Source organism: Aspergillus melleus, assembly GCF_016097325.1.
Source record: "Aspergillus melleus strain CBS 546.65 chromosome Unknown contig1, whole genome shotgun sequence".
In the NCBI taxonomy this organism is placed as follows: Eukaryota; Fungi; Ascomycota; class Eurotiomycetes; order Eurotiales; family Aspergillaceae; genus Aspergillus; species Aspergillus melleus.
In genome coordinates, this window is record NW_025763370.1 from 4,271,088 (window position 1) to 4,293,197 (window position 22,110).

A 22,110-nucleotide genomic window follows, 5' to 3' on the forward strand; every position below is an offset into this window, starting at 1 on the left:
ATGGTCGGCACTCTATACGCAGACGTCCTCAGGGCGAACAGCGTGCGCAGCAAGGGCATAAACCCTCCTCGTGGTACCACCACCACCAGCAGCAGCAGCAGCAGCAGTAACTGCACCTGCACGTCTCAAAACGAGCGAGATCCCTGGAACAAGCAGGGCTCTCAGCCTCATGAGCTGGACATCGACAGCTCCTCAAGCTCTCCAGAAGAAGAGCATATCTCAAGTAACGGGGCCGCTCAACCCATCATCCCCACCAACACCAACTCACCTCCTCCAGCGAAGCCATTCGACTGGACCGGCCCCCTCATCGGCAACAAGCGCGACGTGCTCATCACAGCACTAGACCAAAACCGCCACTCGTGGTCCACGCTCGCTGGGGAACAATATCCCACACAGACACTCGGTGCCTATCAAGCGAGTCCGGCGCGTCAGAACCACGGCGGGCCGCCCAAGCGTCTCGCAGTGGCCTTAGACTGCGAAATGGCGCTGACGGAAGAAGGCCCAGAGTGTGTACAGCTCTGCGCGGTGGATCTGGTAACCGGTGAACGGATCATCGACATCGGTGTGATTCCGATCCCTCGTGTCTGGAACTGGCAGACGAAGTATAGTGGGATGAGCTGGCCGATTATGAAGCAGCTCCGAGCGCAGGGGAAGACGGTACGGGGATGGCGGGCCGCCAGGGAGCGGCTGTTCAAGTTTATCGATGAGGATACCATTCTCGTGGGGCAGAGTTTGGATAATGATCTGCGGTGCTTGAAGATTGTGCATCGCAATGTGGTTGATACGGCGATTGTCACGAAGATCGCCGTGGAGGAGCAGTTGGGAGGGGGTTGTGGACGGAAGTGGGCGTTGAAGCGCCTCGCGGAGGACTTTTTGGGGATTTATATACAGCAGGGCCAAAAGGGGCATAGCTGTATGGAGGATACTTTGGCGACGAGGGAGGTTCTCTTGAAGTGTCTCCTGGAGCCTGAGGAGTTGGAAAATTGGGCGAAGACGACGGCCGCTGAAGTGCCGATTAGAGGGGGACTGGATCCCCATTACGACACGGTGGATGATATAGAAGATTTTCTGTGAGCTTGAGCCTGATGGAAAGCTCCGGTTCGTTGTCTGGGATTCTATTGTTGAGGGTCAGTTTGGTTATTTCTCTTGGGGAGTTGCGGATTTGGAGGCATCCTCTGTTGTTTCTCTTTTTTGTGGCCCTTGAGGGGATCTTCCCTTGTTTTACTATCCTTGTACTATGGGCCTGTTAAGTGCCCTTTTTATCTTTTCCCCTTTGTCTTTCCTTTTTGTTCCATGAATTTTTTTGTATATACTAGCGAGATCTTCAAAGCCAAAAGCGGCTGCTGAAGTCCGAAGACAAGACCTTCGGTTGATCTTGATGACATCCAACTACATCATTTTCAATGCACCAGTCTTTCTAAACAATCTACTATCACAAGTCAACCTAAAGTGAATGGTAATATACAAAGTAGTAACGTAAACAGATCACCACAGAGCAATAATCTAGTCTATAGATTCCATCTAATCTATAACCACCTAAATATATGTATGTATATGTATGAATGTGCGCCACCCAACCCATAAATCAGATCATACAAAAAGAATCATATACCAACAAGCAAGGTAGACACGAATCAAAAATCGTAACTCAAAGATAGTAGCAAAAAATCACAGCTTACTCTTCGGCGGCGCGTTCTTCAACACCGCCTCGTTCCACGGATACGGATCAAACACCAGATCATTGACCGGGTTCTGACTCGCTCTGCGGAACAGATCCGGATAGACCTCGCCGTCATAGCGTCCAAGACTGCTGTCGAGCTGCCAGTCGGGGATTTTCCAGGCGTCGACGAGACGCACGGCGTGGGGCCGAATGTCGTCGAGGAGCTTCATGACGGCGTTGGTCTGCGCCAAGGAGATCTGGCGAGTGGTGACGGCACTCGAAGAGAAGAATTCGGCGGCCTCGCGCTCTAGCGTGTGCAGCGCATAGAGACGGAAGAGCTGGTGCATGAGCGTCGTGGTCTCCGGGTCCAGGGCGCTGGTGAGATGCGGCGAGGTGACGGCTTCGTGGAAGTTCTTGACGACGAGGTACTGCGAGTGAGCGGTCGAGAGGCGCCAAAAGTCGACGAGGAGGCTGTTCCACGAGCGCTTCTCCACATCGCGGTGCTTGAGGGCTTCGAAGGTGAGATGAGCCGTCCGCCAGGCGAAGGCCGCGACGATGTCACTGTCGACTTCCAGCACGTCGAACGAGGCGCCCTTGTCGCGCCGCGAGAGGTAGGTTTGCAGGATCTGGCAGGTGTCGTTGTTGGCGCCTTTACCGGCGAGAACGGCACGGGCGGATTTCAGGAGCTGTGTTCTTGTTAGTGATGGTTCGGATACAGAGGTAAGTGAATGATAAACTTACGTATCGCGCAACCTGTTGAGTCAACATGTAGTTGTCACCCTCCCAGGTCAAAGTGGGGAGGTAATCAGAGTACCACGGCCCAATACCGCTGTAGCTGCTGTAACCGTGACCACCGCAGGCCCGACGACAGATCTCAAGACCCTCGCCGGCTGTGGTACTGGCCAAAGCCTTCAGACCGCAAGAAGTGGCGTGGAGATCCGCCAGCAGGTCGGCACCAGCCCGAAGCTGCTCGGGACCGGCGCCTCGGGTGTCCTGTCCGGGCTGAGAACCCGCATTCATGCGCTTCTGGTTCTCCTGGTAGAGCCGCATCATGCCGCGACCGGTGAAATGCAGTGCATACATAGATGCCAGCAGAGGCAGAAGACGGACTTGGACCATCTTGTAGTTGAGGACCTGGTTCTCGCCCACGTTACCCTTGGCATCGCGGTCCTGGAACTGCTTGCGCACGGCGCAGTACCGAGTGGCGATGGTGACACCGCGAGCAAGCACGCCACCGGCTTGAAGCACGATGTTCGAGCGCACCCAGGTCAAGGTTCCGTACACCAACGTCGGCGATGCAGGGCGCAGGTATTTGCCAGTCTCCTTGTCGATGCTGGAGAAGCGAGCCAGCATGTTCACATGGGGGATCTTGACATGGTTAAACAGCAGGAAACCGTTATCCATGGTACTAAAGCCAGTCAGTCATGGCCATCAACCCTAATTGCCAACGAACTCACTTGTATCCAAACTTCGGTCCAATATCTCCAACATAGACATTCTCCAGAGGCTGATGCGTCTGCAGATCCCGGACCTGGACGACAAACGGATGAGGACCGTAGTTCTTGCCGCCGATGTAGAGCTGCGCCATCACGACCGCATGGTTTGCAGTGCGACCCAACGACCCAATCCACCACTTTGACGCCGTCAAAGTCGGCGAATGGATCGTGAACGTCTTATCCTCTTGGTTCCACGTAGCAGTGGTCTCCAGACCACGCACATTCGAGCCGTGGCCCAGCTCCGTCTGCGCATAACATCCTAGAATCTGGTACTTCTGGGCCCGCTCCAGAAAAAGTTTATGTTGCTCGGGGGTTCCTTGTTCGCGCAATGTGACCTATCGAATCGGAGGAACACGTTAGCACCACGGCCACATAACCATAAACCCGAAAGCCAGCAAAGTGACACAAAAAGACAAGAGAGGGAAAAAAACACACCAGAAACATCGACGCATGCAATCCATACGGCGTCGGCTCTCCCAGCAATTCATTCGCCGCATGTAACTCCTCCATCGACCAATTGTGCTTCTCGGCCAACTGCTGCAATCGCTTCGCCTTGCCCAGGGACTTCTGGATCCGCTCGGTGCGACCTAGCGTGTGGTTCTGGGATTTGTCGAAAACAGGGTCGGCCTGGAGCAGGGCGAGGAGACGGTCTTGTCGGTCGAGGAATTCCTTGGTGTGTAGTAGTTCACCCAGTCGGTCGACGTTGACGTTGGACTGGGCACGCTCCTGCGAGAGAAGCTCGGAGCCCTGCGGGTCGGCCGGCTTGAGAGCCTGGACCCAGGCGGGGGGTGGGGAGGGCATTTTGGTAGTTGTGGGAGTGGAGATGAGTGGTGTAAAAGAAGAGTGGGTGGGAAAAGGGAAGAGGGGATGGGGGAGAGAGATGAAGACTTATAGGAGGAACTCCACGGGGAAGGAAGAAGGCGACGAGTGAGACGGTCAGGCCGAGGGTGACCGCGGGTTGCCTAATGCGGAAAAAGCCTCGGCTAACTGGTGGCGGCCTGGATGCCTGAGGTCCACGCCGAGCTTAGAATTCAGGAATTAGGAGTGATTTCCTCAGCATGACCCGACAAAACATCATAATAGGCCTTAGTCTACTCTTAGAAATTACGACAGTATCCATATAAACCGCACCCTACGATGTACGGGAGAAACAGTGCCGAGCCATCTCTTAGGCACCTCCGACACCTCAGGCATCCGACAGGGATGGCCCCGAAATCGGCATCGTGCAGCACCAGCGTCGAGCTTAATTGGCCGGCGATTATCAGATAACGATCAGTCCGGGATCCTGCATTCTCTTCTTTTCTTCCTAATTGACGGTCCTCGGCATTGTTCTGATCTTCTTATTCTCGTTTGGCTGCTTCCAATCGAGATGAGGCAGAAAGTCATAGTTGCCACTCTCTCGGCCGATACGACTACCGAGAGACCTGTCCTTTACTGACACCCGTGCACGTCCTTTGATGGATACCATAGCCTTTGATGACCTAGCCAATCCCTCGCTGGTTGTCCTAATCTTACAAGAGTGAAAATGCAAGATTAACTAAGACAATAAAATCAACGTGGTCTTCGACCCAAGGACCGGGTGGCAACCACCCGTTCCCTCGGCCAAGGAAACCTCAAAGCCACGCGGATGGAAAAGAAACACGCTCGAATGACCGCTTCTTCGCACGTGCTTGGATCCCAGAGAGGTTCCCAATTCACATGATCACCAGCTTTTGAGAGTAGATACTTATGGAGTAGACAGACCCCATTAAAAAAGGATTTCACATTTTGCATGATGTGAAATCCACATTCACATGTGAGCGGTCCGCCTAGCCCAGTGCAAGACCTTTGGCTCCGTACTAACCAATAATGCAATCAATGTAGCTCCATACTCCGTAAATATCCATTCCCCCGGCTTTCTCCATTCCCGAACAGCCCCCCGTATCTAGGTGAGGACCGCCGAAGAGGCCCATCAACCGATAGCCGCCGCTGCCTCCCCCGACAACTCTCCCATCCCCTTCTCCTTCGAACTCCCGTGCGTATCCGCATATCGGGCCCCCATCCACTCTGCCACCGTAATTGGCGGATACTTGGCCTCTTGTCCATCATCCTGAAAATTCGGAAGACAATCTACCACGTAGTCCGGGTTTCCTGAGAAGAAAAACGGAACGCTGTAGCGGTCTTCTCCGCTGTGGTTAATCACGCGGTGCAGATTCGATAAGTAGCGATCGTTCGTCCACCGCATCATCATATTCCCTAGGTTGACGACCAATGCTCCCGGCACGGGCACCACATCTGCCCATTCGGAGGACTCGCGGTCCCAGACCTGTAGCCCTCCTTTATCGTCTTGCAGGAGGATTGTGATGGCTCCGAAATCAGTGTGTGCGCCGATACCTAGACCAGATCAACACCATCAATCGCCACCTCCAAGGCTGTGATACGCAAGTTCTCATACCTCGTTCAAGCCCCTCCCCTTTCCCCTCCAGTGGCACCTCTTGAGCCGGATACTTCAACAACCTCAAAATCGCCACCGGCTCCTCACAAAACCCCTCAAACGAAGCCTCCTCCATCCCCAACGTCAGCGCCACCACGCTCATAAGCTCTCCCGCCAACACAGACATACGCTCATGGTACTCATCCGCGACGCGTTTAAATCCATCCGCATCCCGTATCTCAGCCGGATATCTATTCGGACCCTGCGAGAAGTTCCCCGCTTGCACGGATGGATGATCCACGGGGAGGTCTTTGCCCAGGTAGAAGCCCTCTTTGAGATCGCCTAGGCCGCGTTTCTCGAAGTTCTGGGCGCGAAGACGCTCGTAGCCGCGGTTGTCGGTGCCGGTGTCTAATCATATTTGTTCCACCCGTGTTTGGGTCAGTTTGTGGTTATTCCTTCTGCTTCGGTGAAGTTCTTGTCGAAGCAGAAGAAAGGAAAGAATTACCGGCAACGAACCCATGCTATACCTTTCCTTCACCTCCACCGGTAGACTAAACAGATCGCGCGCCTGAGATAGGATATCCGCCTGGATACCGTCCGGGATGCCGTGGTTTATGATCTGAAAGAAGCCGTGGTCTTGACAGGCTTGGCGGATCTGAGTGAGGAAGGTGGATCTGAGGCTGGGGTCGGGAGAGTGGAACCCTACAGAGATAGACAGTCGTATCAGATATGAATGACAGATTCGTGAGCCATGGCCGGCGGGGATAGGTAAGTAGGCGGGGTGGAACTCACCCTCGAAATCGATGATGGGTGGGACTTTGGGCATGGCTCTGGCTTGCTGTTATGATGAGCAGCAGGACGATGATGTTTGCTGTTGAGGCACTGGAGGGTAGCATTGTTGAGTAGATCGTCGTAGAGAAGGGGGAGAGGGGGATGAAGTGGGGTGGATGGAGATAAGATAGAAGCAAGGGATCAAAGAACAAGTAGATTTCCCCTCCATCCTTCCCCGGATCCCCGCAATGCTTATTTTCCACCAATCATTTATATTATTCTTGTGTCCATATTGAAGGACCCTACTATAAATACCAACATGAGAACTACTGAATAGTCAGGAAAATCAGCTGTACCCCACAGGATACAGTCAATCCATTCCAGAATGTATACCAACCCCATCCTCCCCGGCTTCAACCCCGACCCGTCCATCATCCGCGTAGACTCCTCCTTCTACCTCGTCACTTCCTCCTTCGAATACTTCCCCGCCGCGCCCATCTACCACAGCACAGACTTGATCCAATGGAAGCTGATCGGCCACGCCCTAACGCGGCCCAGCCAGCTGCAGGTCCAGACCCCCGAGCCGGGCGGCGGCGTCTGGGCCACCACGCTACGACACCATAACGGCGTGTTCTACATCATCGCGGCGTGCTTTTCGCGGTATCGACCGCAGGAGGACGATCGGGTCTGGCCGAGGGGTTTCTATGTCCAGACGACAGACATTTGGGATGAGACGAGCTGGTCGGAGCCGGTGTTTTTTGACCAGGTGGGGTTCGATCAGGATGTATGTATTCTCTCCACTCGTGTATTTCTGGGGAATGAGCTGGCAGAAGAGGCCGATATGTGGGGAAATGGCTAAAGACCATCTGATAAGCTGTTCTGGGACTCCGACGAGACAGTGTACCTATCGTCCACGCACCGTAAACTCGTTCGCACTCCCAATGCCAATCTCAAAGACTTTGCCATCCACATCGTCACCGTCGACCTCGCAACAGGCAACTCGACTTCCGAGCCGAAACTCATTCGCGAATCCTCCTCCGGCGTGGCAGAGGGCTCGCATATCTTCAAACGCGGCAAATACTACTACCTATTCACGGCGGAAGGAGGCACGGAGAGCGGCCATTGCGAGTGGGTGAGTCGCAGCGCGGTGAGTCCCTTTGGACCGTGGGAGCTGGGTCCGAGTAACCCGCTATGGCGGAATGGGGTGCAAGACGAGGTGCAGAATACCGGACATGCCGATTTAGTGGAGGATGCGCAGGGCCAGTGGTGGGCTGTTCTGTTGGGGGTGAGGCCGGTGAGGAGGGATGGGCGGTGGGAGGAATCTGTGTTTGGTGAGTCTGACCCCTATTATGCTGGGGCGCCCAGCGTGTTGATCAGTTGGTGTGTGATGTAGGTCGAGAGACCTTCTTGGTGCCTGTGACGTGGGTCGACGATTGGCCTGTGTTCAATGGTGGGGAGAAGATATCGCTGCAGGTCGATGGGCGGAGGCTGTATCCATTCGAACACCCTGTTTCGTGGAAGGATGATTTCTCGAGCTCCTCATTGCAATTGGGATGGTATAGGAAAAGTAGGTCTCGGGTGTGACTCCACCTACCTAATTGACATCAGACTGACGGAACAGACACTCCGGTCAAAACTGAGTACTCTCTGACAGAGCGACCTGGGTATCTTCGTCTCCACGGAGGGCCTTACACTCTCTCTGTCCCGGCATGCCCGACTTTATTCCTACGAAAACAGACACACCGATACTGCACGTGGGAGACCCGGTTGTCGTTTCGTCCTACTTCAGTCCAAACAGAGGCGGGAACGACTGTATGGTGGAACTATTTCACTTACAGCAGCATCGGAATTCGGCTGTCTCCCACGGGCCAGGACGGCACTCGTATAGTAAGGTTCCGACCGGCGGAGGGGGAGACAGTCGACTTGGAACTAGCCAGTTCTGCCTCTGACGTGATATTTGTGGTTGAGTGTGGAGATGCATACAAGTTTGGGTTCAAGGAAGTCGGTGTAAATGACGACCAGAGTATGACTCATTGGATTGGGGAAGTCAAGAACCGAACGATGACGGAGGCTTCAATTCCTGTTGGAGCCCCGTTCACAGGCATGATGTTGGGACTGTATGCTTTTGGAGAGCTTCAGCGCTGTTTGGTACCTGCGGACTTTGAGTATGCCGAGTTCAGATGATAAATTCTTGGACTAGTTAGGTCAGGATAGCAATGTATAGATGACAGTTATATTAGCTCCTCAGTATATATCCACAACTATGCATTCCATTATCTCGTAGTAAGCAGATCGTACCAGAATTAACTGCGCGATCCACTCCGACGTGTCAAACGATCAATACTTGCCGGATGCTCATACGTCATCAACGTGCTCAACATGCGGTTGAAAATTCAAGGCACAAAAAGAAAACGTACTCCAGACGAGACCGTCGTCATCCTACATGAGCGGTGTTGTTTCGCTTGAGACCAGAATTCAATACGGGGGAACTCGAAACTTTCTCCCAATTGTGCAGCATTTCGGTGTTCGTAGTTGACAGACAGACCTCCCCGCCAGCGCGACTGATCATCTCATTCTCATACCTGGCGATTGCCTCGGATTGCGAAACTCGGCCTTGGACAAAATCCCGAATGCATTTGGCAAGATTGGCAGCGTCGGTGATAGAGTGGTTCAAGCCCTGACCACGTTGATAAGTCATCGCATGAGCGGCGTCCCCAGCGAGAGTTACACAACCGCCACGGTTATTCCAACGATGATCCCTGCTACCGGGGTCAAAGTCGGTCAGGCTCATATACCAAACTTGGTGGTCATCTTCCAACCATTCAAACGCGCTTTTCCAGGGGTCTGCAAATGTTTTGGCAAATTCCTTGACTTGTTGCAGTCTCTGGGCATTGGTCCATTCCGCGGTGTCCTCCTGTTCTTCCAACGTGGAGTGCCATGAGATGTAGAAGAAAAACGTCCACGACTCCGGTTGGGCCGGATCTTCCGCGTTGTGCAGACCGAAGAAGGAGAAGTAACCTGCGGGATTGATCCCAGCGAGATAGAGCGGGTGAAACGCACGGAGGAATCGGGCCTGCTCCGCGTTATAACTGGCCTGCACAAATGTTGCACAGTAGGGCAGATATCGAATGCGACCCGCGCTAGAACCCAATAGAATCTGTCGTGTGGTTGAACGAGCACCATCTGTACCAACTACTAGTCTCGTCGTGATTGATTGGCCATCATCACACAGCGTGGTGGCATGCCGCCCGTCTTCGGCGTACTCGATTGCCTGCATGGTTCTGCCGTATCGAATATCTATGCCTTGTGACAGGAGATATCGAAGCTTATAGCGACGGAGTCGGTAAAAGTACTGGACCGGGATGGTCGCCATAGTTTCACCCGACTGCGCATTGAGAAAATTAAGGCAGTCATACTCCGCCGTTGGCTCACTAGGATCAACTTGGACAGACTGAATCTGCGCCCACAATTCATCTGGTATCAGGGACTTTAGTGACTCTGCTCCCCAGTGCAAACCCATATTCCAATCCCGGGGCTGTGCATCCAGACTTTGATGTTTTTCGAGGACGATACATGGGATTCCGAGCTAGATATTTTGTTAGATATCGTTTCCGACAGTTTGGTGGAAAACTAGTGAGCACCTTCTTCAATCCTTGGGCTAATGCAAGTCCAGTCGAGCCTGACAGCCCGGTCAGTAATGATTGAACGTTTCCATCCGAAATTTCACGGGATATTACCTGCACCGACAATCAAAACCGTCGTGTCTGACTTTGGCTCGAGGATGGAAGATCTAACGCCGAATATCCCCTTAAGGGCTCTCAGAGTCTCTTTAAAAAGCTCCATGGTTGGAATGTTTCCTGTCACTCAAGTCGAGGAAGGAGAAAAGAGATATGAAGAGGCAAGAGGAGGGCATCAAGGGGCGCGAATCCAGTCTCAACTCCATATTGGCCGAAGGACACCATGAGACATCCGACAAGGTAAACAAAACCCTACCAATCGAGGAACTCCTCTTTCGGAGATCCGGCTTTAGAGCAGTACTTTTCGTCAGCGTCGGCCGCCGATCATCAGTCTGGACGCGGGATGAGCCATCATGCCATCACCCTAAGCCTGTACAACTTGGCCGTCTGGCAATGCTGCCACGAGGGGCATAATGCGACAGGCTTGATGATAGTGCACTTCCAGCCGACATCTGATTGGAGTGATAGGACATTTTGACAGCCAACTGACAAACAACGGGCTCGGCGAGACTAAGAGGTTCTCCAATAGGGACATGATGTTCCAGCCAGGATTGTACACCGGAAGACGTCGGTAGCCGGAAGTGGAGCAGACACGGTTCAAAGACAGGGCAAGAGATAGGAGGAAAGAAAGAAGGAGGAGAAGGGCAAGTCTTGGCCTGCCTGAGAATCGCGGCCTGAGAGTCGAGGCAGCCACAAGGACGTTGGAGCTAATCCGCATTAGGAAGTTGCTCAGACACGCTTCCGGTAATTTTACCGGCCCGTGCTGGTAACGCGACAAGTACCCGGTACCTCCTACCCCCAAGGCAAGTCTGCGAGGATCGAGGTACCCGCTACTTCCCGCCGTTTGCGCCAATGCGTTGATCGACTCGAACGGTCCATCTCACTTCCATTCCATAGCTTCATCTTCCCTATGCCCCGATGACCCCTCGATTAAGATTCAATGGCGCTACTAGTGATGCTAGGTTAATTCTTCTTTGTTGCGTCCTTTCATGGCTCAATGGTCAGAACCCTTAAAATCCACACCATCCCCCTCCCCCCACTTAGTCCCTAGACCCTCCCGATCTCCCTCTTGCTTGATGCGAGAATCCCGCCGTTTGATCTCCACTCGCCGCTACCACAATGCCCACTTCTCCATACCATGAAGATCCCTCTCGTCTCGACCGTTTCGACTCTTCGGTCGCGCAGGCCCAAGAACATCCCTCCGCCGATTCCCACGATGCCGAGGGTGACGGATACGGTGACTCGGACTCCGCCTTCAGCGGTGACTCTCTACTAGGTGACGACACCAAGACCTTATCGACGTATATCACGGATTATCGGTACGAATTTGGCCGTCGCTATCACTCTTATCACGATGGCGCCTACTGGGTATGTTTCTCTTCGACGCGACTCGACTCTACGCTCATGTCGCTTGGCTTGTAGGGCCCGAACGATGAAATTGCGAACGAATTTCAAGATCTTGCCCATCACATGTACCTCATAACCCTGGACGGGAAGTTGCATCTCGCTCCTATCGACTCTCCGCAGGTATCAACTTTTCCTCTTCTTCTACTTTGCCGCTCGGGATTTGATAACATCACGCGACCGACACCGGATATCCAAGATGGCAAATGATAGCTAAGAACGGCGCTCCTAGGAAATCCTCGATGTGGGCACAGGTACTGGAGTCTGGGCTATGTAGGTCTTGGAGCTTCTACTTGAGATTTCACTACAGATTGCTCATCCTCTCTAGTGACATGGCCGATGAATATCCCAGTGCTAGCGTTACCGGTGTCGATCTTTCTCCCATCCAACCCACATTTGTACCCCCTAACTGCGTGTTCGAAATTGACGATATCACACTACCTTGGACGTACGCGTCGAACCAATTTGATTTTATTCACGTGCGCGAGATGTTTGGCTGTATACCAGACTGGGATGGGTTCTTCCGGCAATGCTGGCGTTGTCTGAAGCCTGGTGGTTTCATCGAGGTAGTAGAACACGCAGTCCAGCCAACCAGCGACGATGGCAGCATGGGCCCCGATCATTTCTATCATCTATGGGGAAAGACAGTGGTGCAGTCTGGAGAAAAATTCGGTAAAAGCTTCACCATCTGGGAAGAGAGTTCCGCTCGTCTCAAGAACGCCGGATTCGTTGGGGTGGTTGAGACTGGGTATAAATGGCCCATGAACGGGTACGTCTGACTTGGCCAGGAGAACTTTCGCACCATGCTTATTCACTAATATGTCGTTCTATACTGTGTAGGTGGAGTGCTAACAAAAAGTTGCATGATCTGGTGGGTTGCATCCTCTCCTTTTGTGGACTCGCGTTAACAGGTCTCAGGGCCGCTGGAATCAACTTCGACTACATGGCGGAATCGAAGGATTCATGTTGCGGCTTCTCACCTCCACACTGCAGTGGTCATTTGAGCAAGCACAGGTATTTTTGGCTCAAATGCGTGCTTCGCTACGAGACTACAAAACCCATGCCTACCTTCCTGGTACTGCTGTTTATGCCCAGAAGCCGAAAACCTCGACTCTTCGTTGAGGAAAATAATAACACGTTTAGTCATAATTGTACAAATGGCCTATATATATTTTTGTGGAGCTGGGATATTGGATACCCTTTTTATTGAGTCGTTAGTCGCCGAATATTGTTCCCAGCTTACCACCAATCATCAGGTCAGCGTCATGTTTTGGTATAACTACCGTTCTGCACCCCCGCATACTGAGCAGGAAAGCTGTACTTAGTCCAAATCCTGAACAGGTTTATCACACATCAATATATCATGCTTCCTGGATATCCTTCCCCTACTGATTTGCTTTTGGCAGACATATGGGAGAAAATTTGGCAACAGTAGTGGAGATTATATACACCTCCAGTTGTCTCCGCACAGACTACTCTGGCCTGGATCGCTTCAATTAAAAATCCCGTGATTGCCCAACATCATAAGCCATGAGGCCAAACGGCCCAACTAGCAGAGGTGACTTTCTGCACTTCATCACACCTTTCTTCTTCCCAGTCCGCGGCTTCCCTCTCTTTCTGGTTACCACTCCACCGGAGGAACAGACAAACACTGCAACTTCACATAGTACTCCAGTGTTTTCTACTCAACCCGATTCAGTTGCCACAGACAATGCCAGAATCAGACCTGATTGTCCCTGGTATATTGGATCGGTATTACCCGTCGTTTTTGTATTTGCTAGAATACAATAGTTGGAATTCCCCGACTGTCAACGGGTCTATTGTCTGAAATGTGCTTTTTAAAAGGCCTCTTTATCCCTCACCAACGGCGGCTTCGATTTTCCACCCGTTTTTTCTTTCCTTTCTTTCTACCATCTTGCTACTGCTTGGATGGCCGACTCGTCCACCTTTCTTGCAGTCGTACTGCTCTAGAGGATCTTGGAGAAGTTATCGAAACGCAATTGATCATTGGACTTCCGACTCACTATGTCAGGGATGCCACAGATCGATATCTCAATCACTACTTCATCTACCACTCTCTACAAGTACCACTTCGGAAAGAACTTTACTGTTACTGTGGAAGCCACTCTGTCTCCTCTGGCCAGAAAACCTATCACAGTCCTTGTCCTTGACACTCCACTTGACAAATATGGAACTAGTTGGTTTGAGCACAACCTCATCCTCACCAACACCGAAACCTCTGAGGCTCACGTAACATTGCCAAGGTACGAGCTCGCTCCAGCCAACGAGGCCCCTCTGGAGACTGATGAGTTGAACCCAGCCATTCACCGTGACTCCCAGGACTTCTTTCTGACTCTCTATCCAGGCAAACCCTACTCGGTGGCTCATACCCTATCTGCTGACTTTGTAAGTAGCATCGATATCGGGGTTGATATCTCACGTTATCGCACAATGCTTGTAGAGGCATACAACCTCAAGATTGATTACTGTTACGAGATTTCCTTGCAGGACGCAGCTCGTTTGATCCGGTGGTATCGATTTGGCGAAATGAAGCAAGTTCTGAGCGGATACACTTGTGTGTCGAGTCTGCTTCGCCAACTTATACGTCGGACGCAGCACGTTGAACGTGTCAACGATTCAATCATGCCTCCGATCCGCCTTACATTGCAGAATATCCAAGGCGTCACCGTGATGGTCAAGAAGACCGAGGAACTAACTCGACTTGCGCACATAGAGGATGACCGATATTTGTTTCGAGTTGAATCAGATCCCCACTTTTATATTACCTCTGGCAGTATTGTTTCTTTTGTGTGGGATCCCTTACAGGTCGACTCGGACTCTGATGATTCTCATATCTATTTGTGTGACTAAACCTTTTTGAGCTCAACCAGGATCGGCAATACCGTGTGCAGCAAATGCGCAGCCTGATTCGGCTTCATGTGCACAGATCCTGGCGACAGTCGATACTTTCTCCTTGGTGTCGCTCTCAATAGTAAATTAGATGGACATAGGGCCTACCGATATCAAAAGACTTTCACTGTATGCACCTGTATGTATAAGCCAGCTTTGGGCTATTCGAGTTTTATCTTCTATATCTATCTCCATATCTCTACATTTTCCTTCTTGCCCTCCCACCATAACAGCCCTTAGAACAACATCGCTAACCTTTTACCCTTTCAAGAGTGGAGGTATGTATACCGGTGTTAACTATACAATCTATTCTTCATAGACCTCTGTGTCTAAAGACTTTCTAGTGATATACATTGTTCTCTTTGTGTTGGCATTCCCCACCGTTGAATGACTACGGAATGTATAAACCATTTCTATCAATGAGGCTTCAGTGTGCACCGCAGGTATTGTAAAATTGTAATGCTTAAACCAACGCTGTTTGGGACGCTCACGGTGTTCATGGTTAAGATCGCTAGATGTTCAAGCACCTTAATTATGGTAGAATCTTCCCTTGCTTCGGATTCGCGCGTTGATACTCGAAAGAAGAACGAATATGGATATGATGCAGATACAGGTAAGTTGGGTAAGCGATGACCCAGGGAATATGAAAAGGGATGATGTATTTGCATTGAGTATAGATAGTTGGCTAGATCTAGCAGGAGAGCTATCCAAGGGTGGCTTTCAACGGGTATAGATGTATGTACCGAGTGCAGAGGCCACGCATGACGCCGACCTGCAAGCCACAAATACACCTGGACAAACAAAACGCACAAAGGAAACCAAAAAATTGTTTTTGGCAGGTCCAGAAAAAAAAGAAAAGAGTTATCGATCAGGAAATGGGGAAAACGAAAAAAAAGAAATTGCTCACACTCGGATTCGAACCGAGGATCTCATGATTACTAGTCATGCGCTTTACCAACTAAGCCATGCGAGCTGATTGGTTGCTATGGGCGTAGATTGGTTATATGTCCTTGTGTCAGCTCATTCGACAACAAACTTTCCCCCTGCTATTGCCAGGGTAAAAAGTATGCAAACGTACGTGGGTTGCCAAGAATATTGGGTATCTTAACGGTCTTCGGGATAAATAACTTACTACATGGCGCGCAGCAGTCTAGTAAAATAGCTAGCGATAGGTCACAGAGATACTCTTCATAAATAGGTACAGGTGCCTAGGTCTTTATCGGGAGACTATATTCTATGTATTTGCACGGGAGGTTAAGAATAGAGCAAATTTTATGCATTGGATGTTTAGTCTGGACGATTGGGTCGAAATAATAAAAGACAGAGAGAATTTTCACCTTAGATAGTCTCAGCGGAGGGCTGGACAGATACCCACTGGCCTCACGGTTTACCGACATTGATGTATGGCGAACAAGCAATTGTAGGGTGGATAGGGATCTCTGGGGATGTATATACTGTATGTAGAAGAAAAGGGCATATGGTCATACATAATTTTGGAATCTTGTTAAACTACTCTGAACAGGCTTTGACTTAGGGCGTAGTTGTCATGCTCAGAGGAAACACCAAAAATATATGTATTGAAGTACAGTTCATGATCATTTCGTATTATATTAAATTCTTATCGCATATTAAATGCCTCCCACGAGCTCTGAAACTTCTCAACGAAGGCTTTCGCGATGTTCCTGGAGCTTGATTGTTTGTCTTGTGTCTTTGGAGGTTCCCGGTATGACTTATAGTGTGACGGCATGTAGATTATAAGTCATGGCAATAAGTAAATGTTAGGAGTGAGCTTTGGGTGCCACGGGATCAAAATGAGACGATGGAAATTGTACACTCGGGAGGACAAAATATATACTCTAGAAGGCCTGCAATAAACACGGATAAAATCATTCTCAATGTCATATTTCATCGGCAATTCCATGCGTTATACACGTTGTCCCTATCAAAGATATCCTCCAGTATTCCTAGACTTTAGCCTGATTGAAGATAAACATGATTTCTTGTAAAGGCAAGTGACAAAGACCTTGCGGAAGGTATTGCGACCTAGGGTAATAAGATGTCTTGTAGTTTTGTCTTATAATGCCAAAATATCAGCCCTCTAACATCAATCGCTCGCATGGCTTAGTTGGTAAAGCGCATGACTAGTAATCATGAGATCCTCGGTTCGAATCCGAGTGTGAGCATTTCTTTTTTTCCCATTAAAAATGCTTTAGATTCCGGTTGGTCCATCATTAATTCATGTTTCCTTGCTCTAGTGGAAAGCGTTCTATGACTGTTGTTGACCTTGGGGTTATCGAACCCCTACTATTGATCGATACGATGAGAAACAGTCCGTCATTGAAGCCGTAAATTCATAACGCACCCAGAGTATAGAACGCAGAAGTCATAACAACATGAGACAGGAAAAACAATCAATGAACAAAAAGCCTCCAGCCCCGGTATCCAATGGTCCCAATTGCTTCCATACAAATATACGCGCCCTTCGGACATCATTATCCACAAACCCTAGAGCGAAATCACCGCCACTGTCCGGCGTCTTCCACACCCCTAGCAACCCTCTTCGCTCCATCTTCTACCCCAGTCCCGAGGCTCCCGAGTGCATCGCCGACGGGCTTGCCCGCGCTGCCTGTGGCCCCGGTAACGGTGTCCCCAGTCCCGCGGGTCGCTGCGCCCGTGACTCCGCCAACGGTGCGGGAGACGCCGCCGACCGTGTTGCCGAGCGTGGAGGTGACGAATTTGGCGGCCCCGGTGACGCCGGTATCTTGGGAGGAGGAGAAGGCGTTGTTTGGCATGTTGATTTGTTGGGTATGGGTTTTATGTGTGGTCGAGGTGGAGGAGGAAGAGAGGTATGTCCTGAGAGGTGGTGGTTTGGAGTGGTATGCGGTATGTAGTAGGTTTGAATATGATCGATAGATGGAGCAAGAAGGGTCTTTTTATATACACACCGGAGTAGATGAAAAGCCGATGACGTCGATGGCAGCCACCCGTGCCATCGGGGCCGCTGACTGGCTGCGCTCTCACGCACGATGATGCACGTTAATCAATCTCGGGGGGCCAAGACCGACGTATGTGTGGCTGATCGCGCACCACTTGATATCCCTGGCTGAAGGATGACGAGTATTCGAGATGCCGAAACATTATATTATTTCCAGCTACCCTGTATAGTCCATGTCAAGGAGGCCGAAATCAGGATAGACGCGCCAACCCAGCGGGTCTAGATCTCTGATTCAGGAACCGTCGACCACGCGATCTGTCTAACGGTCTAATAGTTTATTTTAACCGAAAGGGGCCAGAAGGGATTTCAATTCTCATGATCTCTCTCGCACAATCCCGCGCAGAGAATTCAGGAAAATCATATTGGAATATGTTTAGATGACATCATGCGCTATAATTGCATTGCCATTCTGACCTACGTCTTCTACGCAATCTGTACAACAGAGCCATTAAGCGGATCAGGTAGGCTCGAGCGTTCCTCCTATGCGATCCCAAACCTAGGAGCGAAATGCTTTATCGGCGAGGATTTTCGTCAAGCAGGTCACCCCAATGCAGCATGCGCACCATATATCACGGTCAGATATGATATGATAGATTGTGAAGGTGATTTTGTATGTACACAGCTCTTGTCATGCCCTGAACTTAGCTAATAAATGCCACCGAAGTGCGGCAAACCCATCTGCTGTCCCCCAGAAATCGAGCAAGAAGTCCACCTCGACGACTGCTTCTGGAGTGGTTCAGCAACGGGCTGCCACGGACAATGTTTCACGGGCACCGTTCAACTAGCCAAGTCCACGTGGGATGAATCCACCGCTATCGAGAACGTGAAGAGCAGCTGTGAGGCCGGATCAAAAGCACTATGCTGCCCACTGCAACTTTACAGGAAGATGTTTACCGAGTGCTATTCCACTCCTGGTTTGTATGTCGTCCAACTAGCCCAGGCATCGCATCTGTATTTGCCCATACCATCAAGCTGCCTCTAACTGATGCTGAAATAGTGGATACCCCTGCACCCACGACTACGTCAGCGTCGCCCATTTCTGGAATCCCTGGATACCTTGGAAAAAAGGACGTCCGGTATACGACCCTGGTGAAGACCTTTGCTGTCCAATGAGTTTTCCACTGCCTTTCATTAATTGTCATTGGGTGGGCGACGGCGATTGCGTGGATGCGAACTGCGCGGCGAGTGAGGTTAGCCTTGGAACCAATCCTGTTGGAGGCGATGGGGAGTCCTGTATTGGTATATTCTTCCACTATCTCTTCTGTTTGACTGAAAGTGTAAAGTCTTTGCTGACAACTTGGATTAGATGCTCGGTTTAAGTCCCTTTGTTGTACGCCGAATCTTGCCGTTCTGGATAGGATGGTCTGCGGTGTCGATGACTTTTGCCTTGAAGATCCGTATGGGTGTGAAAGATGGGAGTATGACGACGAAGATGACGATGTTTGCAAGTTGTGATCTTGCCCGGTTACCTCACCGGGCTAAGCTGGGATTCGAAGAGCTACAACGTAGCAGATGAAGTGGGCAGCCATGTACATTACTATATTAGAGCCCAGAAATCGATATAAGCCTGGGACGGCATGGGGCGATAGGTTCGAGCACTAATGCTTTCGGGCTTTCAATCTCATCTCAGCAATTCGGCACTAAAAACGTATCTTTCAAAGTCGGACAAAAGCCCCTTCTGAGAGTTTGATAGTTGAACTTAAAGCCTGGATTGAGGGAATACCATCCAACTATCTTTTTGATACAGACAGCGCGGCACATAGCATTAGACAAGATGCATTGCACATAATAATGTCTCTTGCACAAAGATACTGAATCACAACATCATACTGTGTGACTGCGCCAACGTGACCGTATACTGTGGCCATGGGGTGCAAACCTCGGCACATATCCAAGTGCGAACTAAAACCGTGAGCCCTGGTGAATCCAGATTCCAGTCGTTGACGGAGAGATCCAAATCCATAATCCTCGTAATTGGTCTTGAATATACTGTAACTGCATAGCCCCCAAAGCGTGCAGTCTAGACCCCGGAATGAAGCTTTCCCGACGTTCCTTTCCCACTATCGCAGAGTCCAACGTGAATACTCCAAACCGACCGTCACAACTACGGCTGGAAACTCCCGGTAGAAATCTCTATCTTGATCATGGGCAGAAAATTGCTTCCTCACCGCACCGTCTATATTTAAACCCTCTATCTCCCACCCACTCTCACCTTCCTCTTCTCATGTTCCCACCCATCTTACTCATCTCCATTGACCCCCAACCTTAGCATCTTTACCCTGAATAATATCCCCACCCTATCCTTCCTCTTCATTGACTCCAGGCCATCTGGGCTGCAGTCATCATGAAGCTCCTCGGTTTCCTGCTCGTTATATTGGTCTCTATTCTGGCCTGTTACGCCGCTGTTGTCGATAGTAAGTAGCCACTATTTCTCTCCTTCCACAATGATAAGTACTGACGAAGACAGTCGCTACTGAGAACACTCGCTCTGAATCTTCTCAACTCGCTAAATGCAGAACCTCAAGGGACTGTGTCAACTTCTTCAAAGTCTGCAAAAATGGCACCTGTCAATATCGGGGCCATCAAACTCGCGATGAGCCTGAGCCTGAAGCTGAGCCTGAAGCCCCTTCTGAATCCGGTGAGATCAAGAACCGTAAATGCCGTTTTGATTCAGATTACGTTCGTAACCGGAAATGTATCAATGGATTCTGTTACAAGAGGCGTCATCACCCTCCTGCAAACTTGCAGGCTCATGATGAGACCGAACCTAACTCCGATTTTGAGACGGTTGAGAACCCACCGATGAGCAGATGTTTTTCAAATTTTCCAAACGATGATATTGCTGCAAGTCTTGAGACCCATGATGAGACTAACCATGACTCAGGTCCTGAACCTCTTGAGAACGAGCTGAAGGCCGATAAGCTTGATGTCAACCTGGCTTGTCAGAAAGATGCTGATTGTGGCAACGGTGTCTGTCTTGAGAATGTTTGCGTCGATGCGGGTGTGTACTTCCTCTCTTGACCCCCCCATTTTTTTTTTCTTTTTTTGAATTTCCCAGGTCACTAACCAACTCATAGAGGCGAATGACAATGAAGATCCGGATGACGACGAAGAGATGCATATCCAAACCAAGGAGCTGTGCAGCAGTGACAAGGACTGCCCCAAGGATACGACCTGCATCTTGCGCAACTGTAGACGCGTTATCAGGTTCCTTACTCCCGGAACGGCTGTTTCTAAAGCCAGGAAGACCTGCAAAAGCGACAACGATTGCCCCAAGGATAAGAGGTGCACGTGGGGCGCTTGTAGAACCCCTATTAAGCTTCCTCATTCCACGCGTGACGACGAGAGCATCAACGATAACCCCGATACAGGTAAGTTCATTAATCTGATATCCACAGCCAAATCTGAGTAACTAATATAAAAATAGAAGTTAACGTCGATGCTACTGACCTCGACGTTGAGACTGACTCTGAGCTTCTCGCTAAGCGTGAAGTTGCTGACTTGGAGACTGGCGCCGACGATGTTGACGACATTGACGACGCTGATGACATTGATGACCCTGAAGCCCGCCTTTTTACCCGAGCCAAAAGGTGCAAAACATTCAAGGACTGCGATGCCGGCTATGCCTGCAAGAACAAGCGATGTGAGCGCCGTGATTGTGCCACCCGTCCTACATGCGCCTCTGGACGCTGCCTGAACGGCAAATGCGTGAGAAGTTTGGACCTTGAGACCGAGACCGACGACGATGACGAGTCTGGTAAGCTCTCTTTGCTGGATTTGTGTAGGGACTTGAACATTCTTTAACGACGTGGATATAGATACTGGCATTCTCGAACGATCCAAGTACCCCCCTTATTGCAAATCCAAGAACGACTGCCCTCCTAACAACCGATGCTATGGAGGCATCTGCAAGTACCGCCCTCCTCACCTTTCGAAGCGCGACACTATCGCTGGGCTCGGAATTGAGATTGTTGCTTCTAAGCCTCCTCCCCGTTGCCAATCCAACAACGATTGCCCCAAGTCGCAGCGGTGCTACGGTGGTATCTGCAAGTACCGTCCACCCCACAATCCTCCCAAGCGTGATGAAGATACCACGATCCTTGAGCGCGATGTTTTGGCTCTTGCCAGCAAATATCCCCCCCGCTGCAAGTCCAAGGATGATTGTCCTCCCCGATACCGGTGCTATGGAGGCATCTGCAAGTATCGTGGTCTCAACGCTTTGAAGCGAGACGACGAGGACATCAGTGAGCGTCAGGTTGTCGGTAAGCCGCTTGCCCGTTGCCGATCGAACAAGGACTGCGCTCGCCATCTGAAATGTTATGGCGGTACCTGCTAGTCTCGCGGACTCCCTGGCAAGCGCGATGAGTCTGAGCACCCTCAAAGTGACGAAGACTACGACATTGAAGACGATGAGCGTGAAGTCGAAGAATGATGGATTTTGGAGACCTTTTGTATTGGTTTTTGAATTATTCCTGGTTAGATCAACCTTCTGTCGCATGTCGATATGAACCCATCCCACGAATGACATATGATCCACCGACCTCGAATGCTTGAACTTGATTTGTGCACGTAGCTCTCGTATACCTGCTTCTACTACGGAGGTGTGGACCAAAAGTAATCGGACTGCCTCTAGTAATGCTCGCGGCCAAGCAGAAAGAGTTGGTAAAGAGTAGTTCATATTTGTGAGATATCATATAAGAACACCTTTTTTGGGTCATATTAGT

General features: G+C 50.5%; 10 protein-coding genes and 1 non-coding gene across 11 annotated transcripts; 6 read left to right on the plus strand and 5 right to left on the minus strand.

Annotated features, from left to right (window-relative positions):
- On the plus strand, positions 1-1,074 carry LDX57_001519 (putative RNA exonuclease; the record flags this gene model as incomplete). Its single annotated transcript, XM_046083164.1, has 1 exon — positions 1-1,074. The coding sequence occupies one exon, from the start codon at positions 1-3 to the stop codon at positions 1,072-1,074; it is 1,074 nt and encodes a 357-aa protein (XP_045939121.1).
- Positions 1,075-1,668: 594 nt separating this feature from the next.
- On the minus strand, positions 1,669-3,957 carry LDX57_001520 (uncharacterized protein; the record flags this gene model as incomplete). Its single annotated transcript, XM_046083165.1, has 4 exons — positions 1,669-2,346; positions 2,402-3,068; positions 3,118-3,491; positions 3,592-3,957. The coding sequence occupies 4 exons, from the start codon at positions 3,955-3,957 to the stop codon at positions 1,669-1,671; spliced, it is 2,085 nt and encodes a 694-aa protein (XP_045939122.1).
- A 1,150-nt stretch (positions 3,958-5,107) lies between these two features.
- On the minus strand, positions 5,108-6,395 carry LDX57_001521 (isopenicillin N synthase family dioxygenase; the record flags this gene model as incomplete). The annotated part of the gene is made up of 4 exons (XM_046083166.1): positions 5,108-5,529; positions 5,591-5,977; positions 6,086-6,271; positions 6,362-6,395. The coding sequence occupies 4 exons, from the start codon at positions 6,393-6,395 to the stop codon at positions 5,108-5,110; spliced, it is 1,029 nt and encodes a 342-aa protein (XP_045939123.1).
- A 330-nt stretch (positions 6,396-6,725) lies between these two features.
- LDX57_001522 (glycoside hydrolase family 43 protein) lies at positions 6,726-7,733 on the plus strand (the record flags this gene model as incomplete). Its single annotated transcript, XM_046083167.1, has 2 exons — positions 6,726-7,124; positions 7,215-7,733. The coding sequence occupies 2 exons, from the start codon at positions 6,726-6,728 to the stop codon at positions 7,731-7,733; spliced, it is 918 nt and encodes a 305-aa protein (XP_045939124.1).
- Positions 7,734-8,774: 1,041 nt separating this feature from the next.
- LDX57_001523 (FAD-dependent oxidoreductase) lies at positions 8,775-9,617 on the minus strand (the record flags this gene model as incomplete). Its single annotated transcript, XM_046083168.1, has 1 exon — positions 8,775-9,617. One exon carries the CDS (start codon positions 9,615-9,617, stop codon positions 8,775-8,777), a length of 843 nt encoding a protein of 280 aa, XP_045939125.1.
- Positions 9,618-11,196: 1,579 nt separating this feature from the next.
- Positions 11,197-12,603, plus strand: LDX57_001524 (class I SAM-dependent methyltransferase; the record flags this gene model as incomplete). The annotated part of the gene is made up of 6 exons (XM_046083169.1): positions 11,197-11,445; positions 11,500-11,604; positions 11,714-11,754; positions 11,810-12,250; positions 12,322-12,352; positions 12,400-12,603. The coding sequence occupies 6 exons, from the start codon at positions 11,197-11,199 to the stop codon at positions 12,601-12,603; spliced, it is 1,071 nt and encodes a 356-aa protein (XP_045939126.1).
- Positions 12,604-13,506: 903 nt separating this feature from the next.
- Positions 13,507-14,352, plus strand: LDX57_001525 (uncharacterized protein; the record flags this gene model as incomplete). The annotated part of the gene is made up of 1 exon (XM_046083170.1): positions 13,507-14,352. The coding sequence occupies one exon, from the start codon at positions 13,507-13,509 to the stop codon at positions 14,350-14,352; it is 846 nt and encodes a 281-aa protein (XP_045939127.1).
- A 939-nt stretch (positions 14,353-15,291) lies between these two features.
- Positions 15,292-15,364, minus strand: LDX57_001526. The gene has a single exon. It is a non-coding gene; the product is annotated as a tRNA-Thr (tRNA).
- Positions 15,365-16,496: 1,132 nt separating this feature from the next.
- Positions 16,497-17,276, minus strand: LDX57_001528 (uncharacterized protein). The gene has a single exon (XM_046083171.1). The coding sequence runs from the start codon at positions 17,181-17,183 to the stop codon at positions 16,908-16,910; it is 276 nt and encodes a 91-aa protein (XP_045939128.1). The 5' UTR covers positions 17,184-17,276; the 3' UTR covers positions 16,497-16,907.
- A 495-nt stretch (positions 17,277-17,771) lies between these two features.
- On the plus strand, positions 17,772-18,841 carry LDX57_001529 (uncharacterized protein; the record flags this gene model as incomplete). The annotated part of the gene is made up of 4 exons (XM_046083172.1): positions 17,772-17,996; positions 18,051-18,304; positions 18,384-18,625; positions 18,693-18,841. 4 exons carry the CDS (start codon positions 17,772-17,774, stop codon positions 18,839-18,841), a joined length of 870 nt encoding a protein of 289 aa, XP_045939129.1.
- Positions 18,842-19,730: 889 nt separating this feature from the next.
- LDX57_001530 (uncharacterized protein) lies at positions 19,731-21,820 on the plus strand (the record flags this gene model as incomplete). Its single annotated transcript, XM_046083173.1, has 5 exons — positions 19,731-19,800; positions 19,854-20,387; positions 20,464-20,757; positions 20,814-21,143; positions 21,205-21,820. The coding sequence occupies 5 exons, from the start codon at positions 19,731-19,733 to the stop codon at positions 21,720-21,722; spliced, it is 1,746 nt and encodes a 581-aa protein (XP_045939130.1). The 3' UTR covers positions 21,723-21,820.
- Positions 21,821-22,110: the final 290 nt, after the last annotated feature.

Coding starts and splice junctions, on each gene's coding strand:
- LDX57_001528 (XM_046083171.1), bottom strand. CDS start 17,183: ATGCCAAACAACGCCTTCTCCTCCTCCCAAGATACCGGCGTCACCGGG.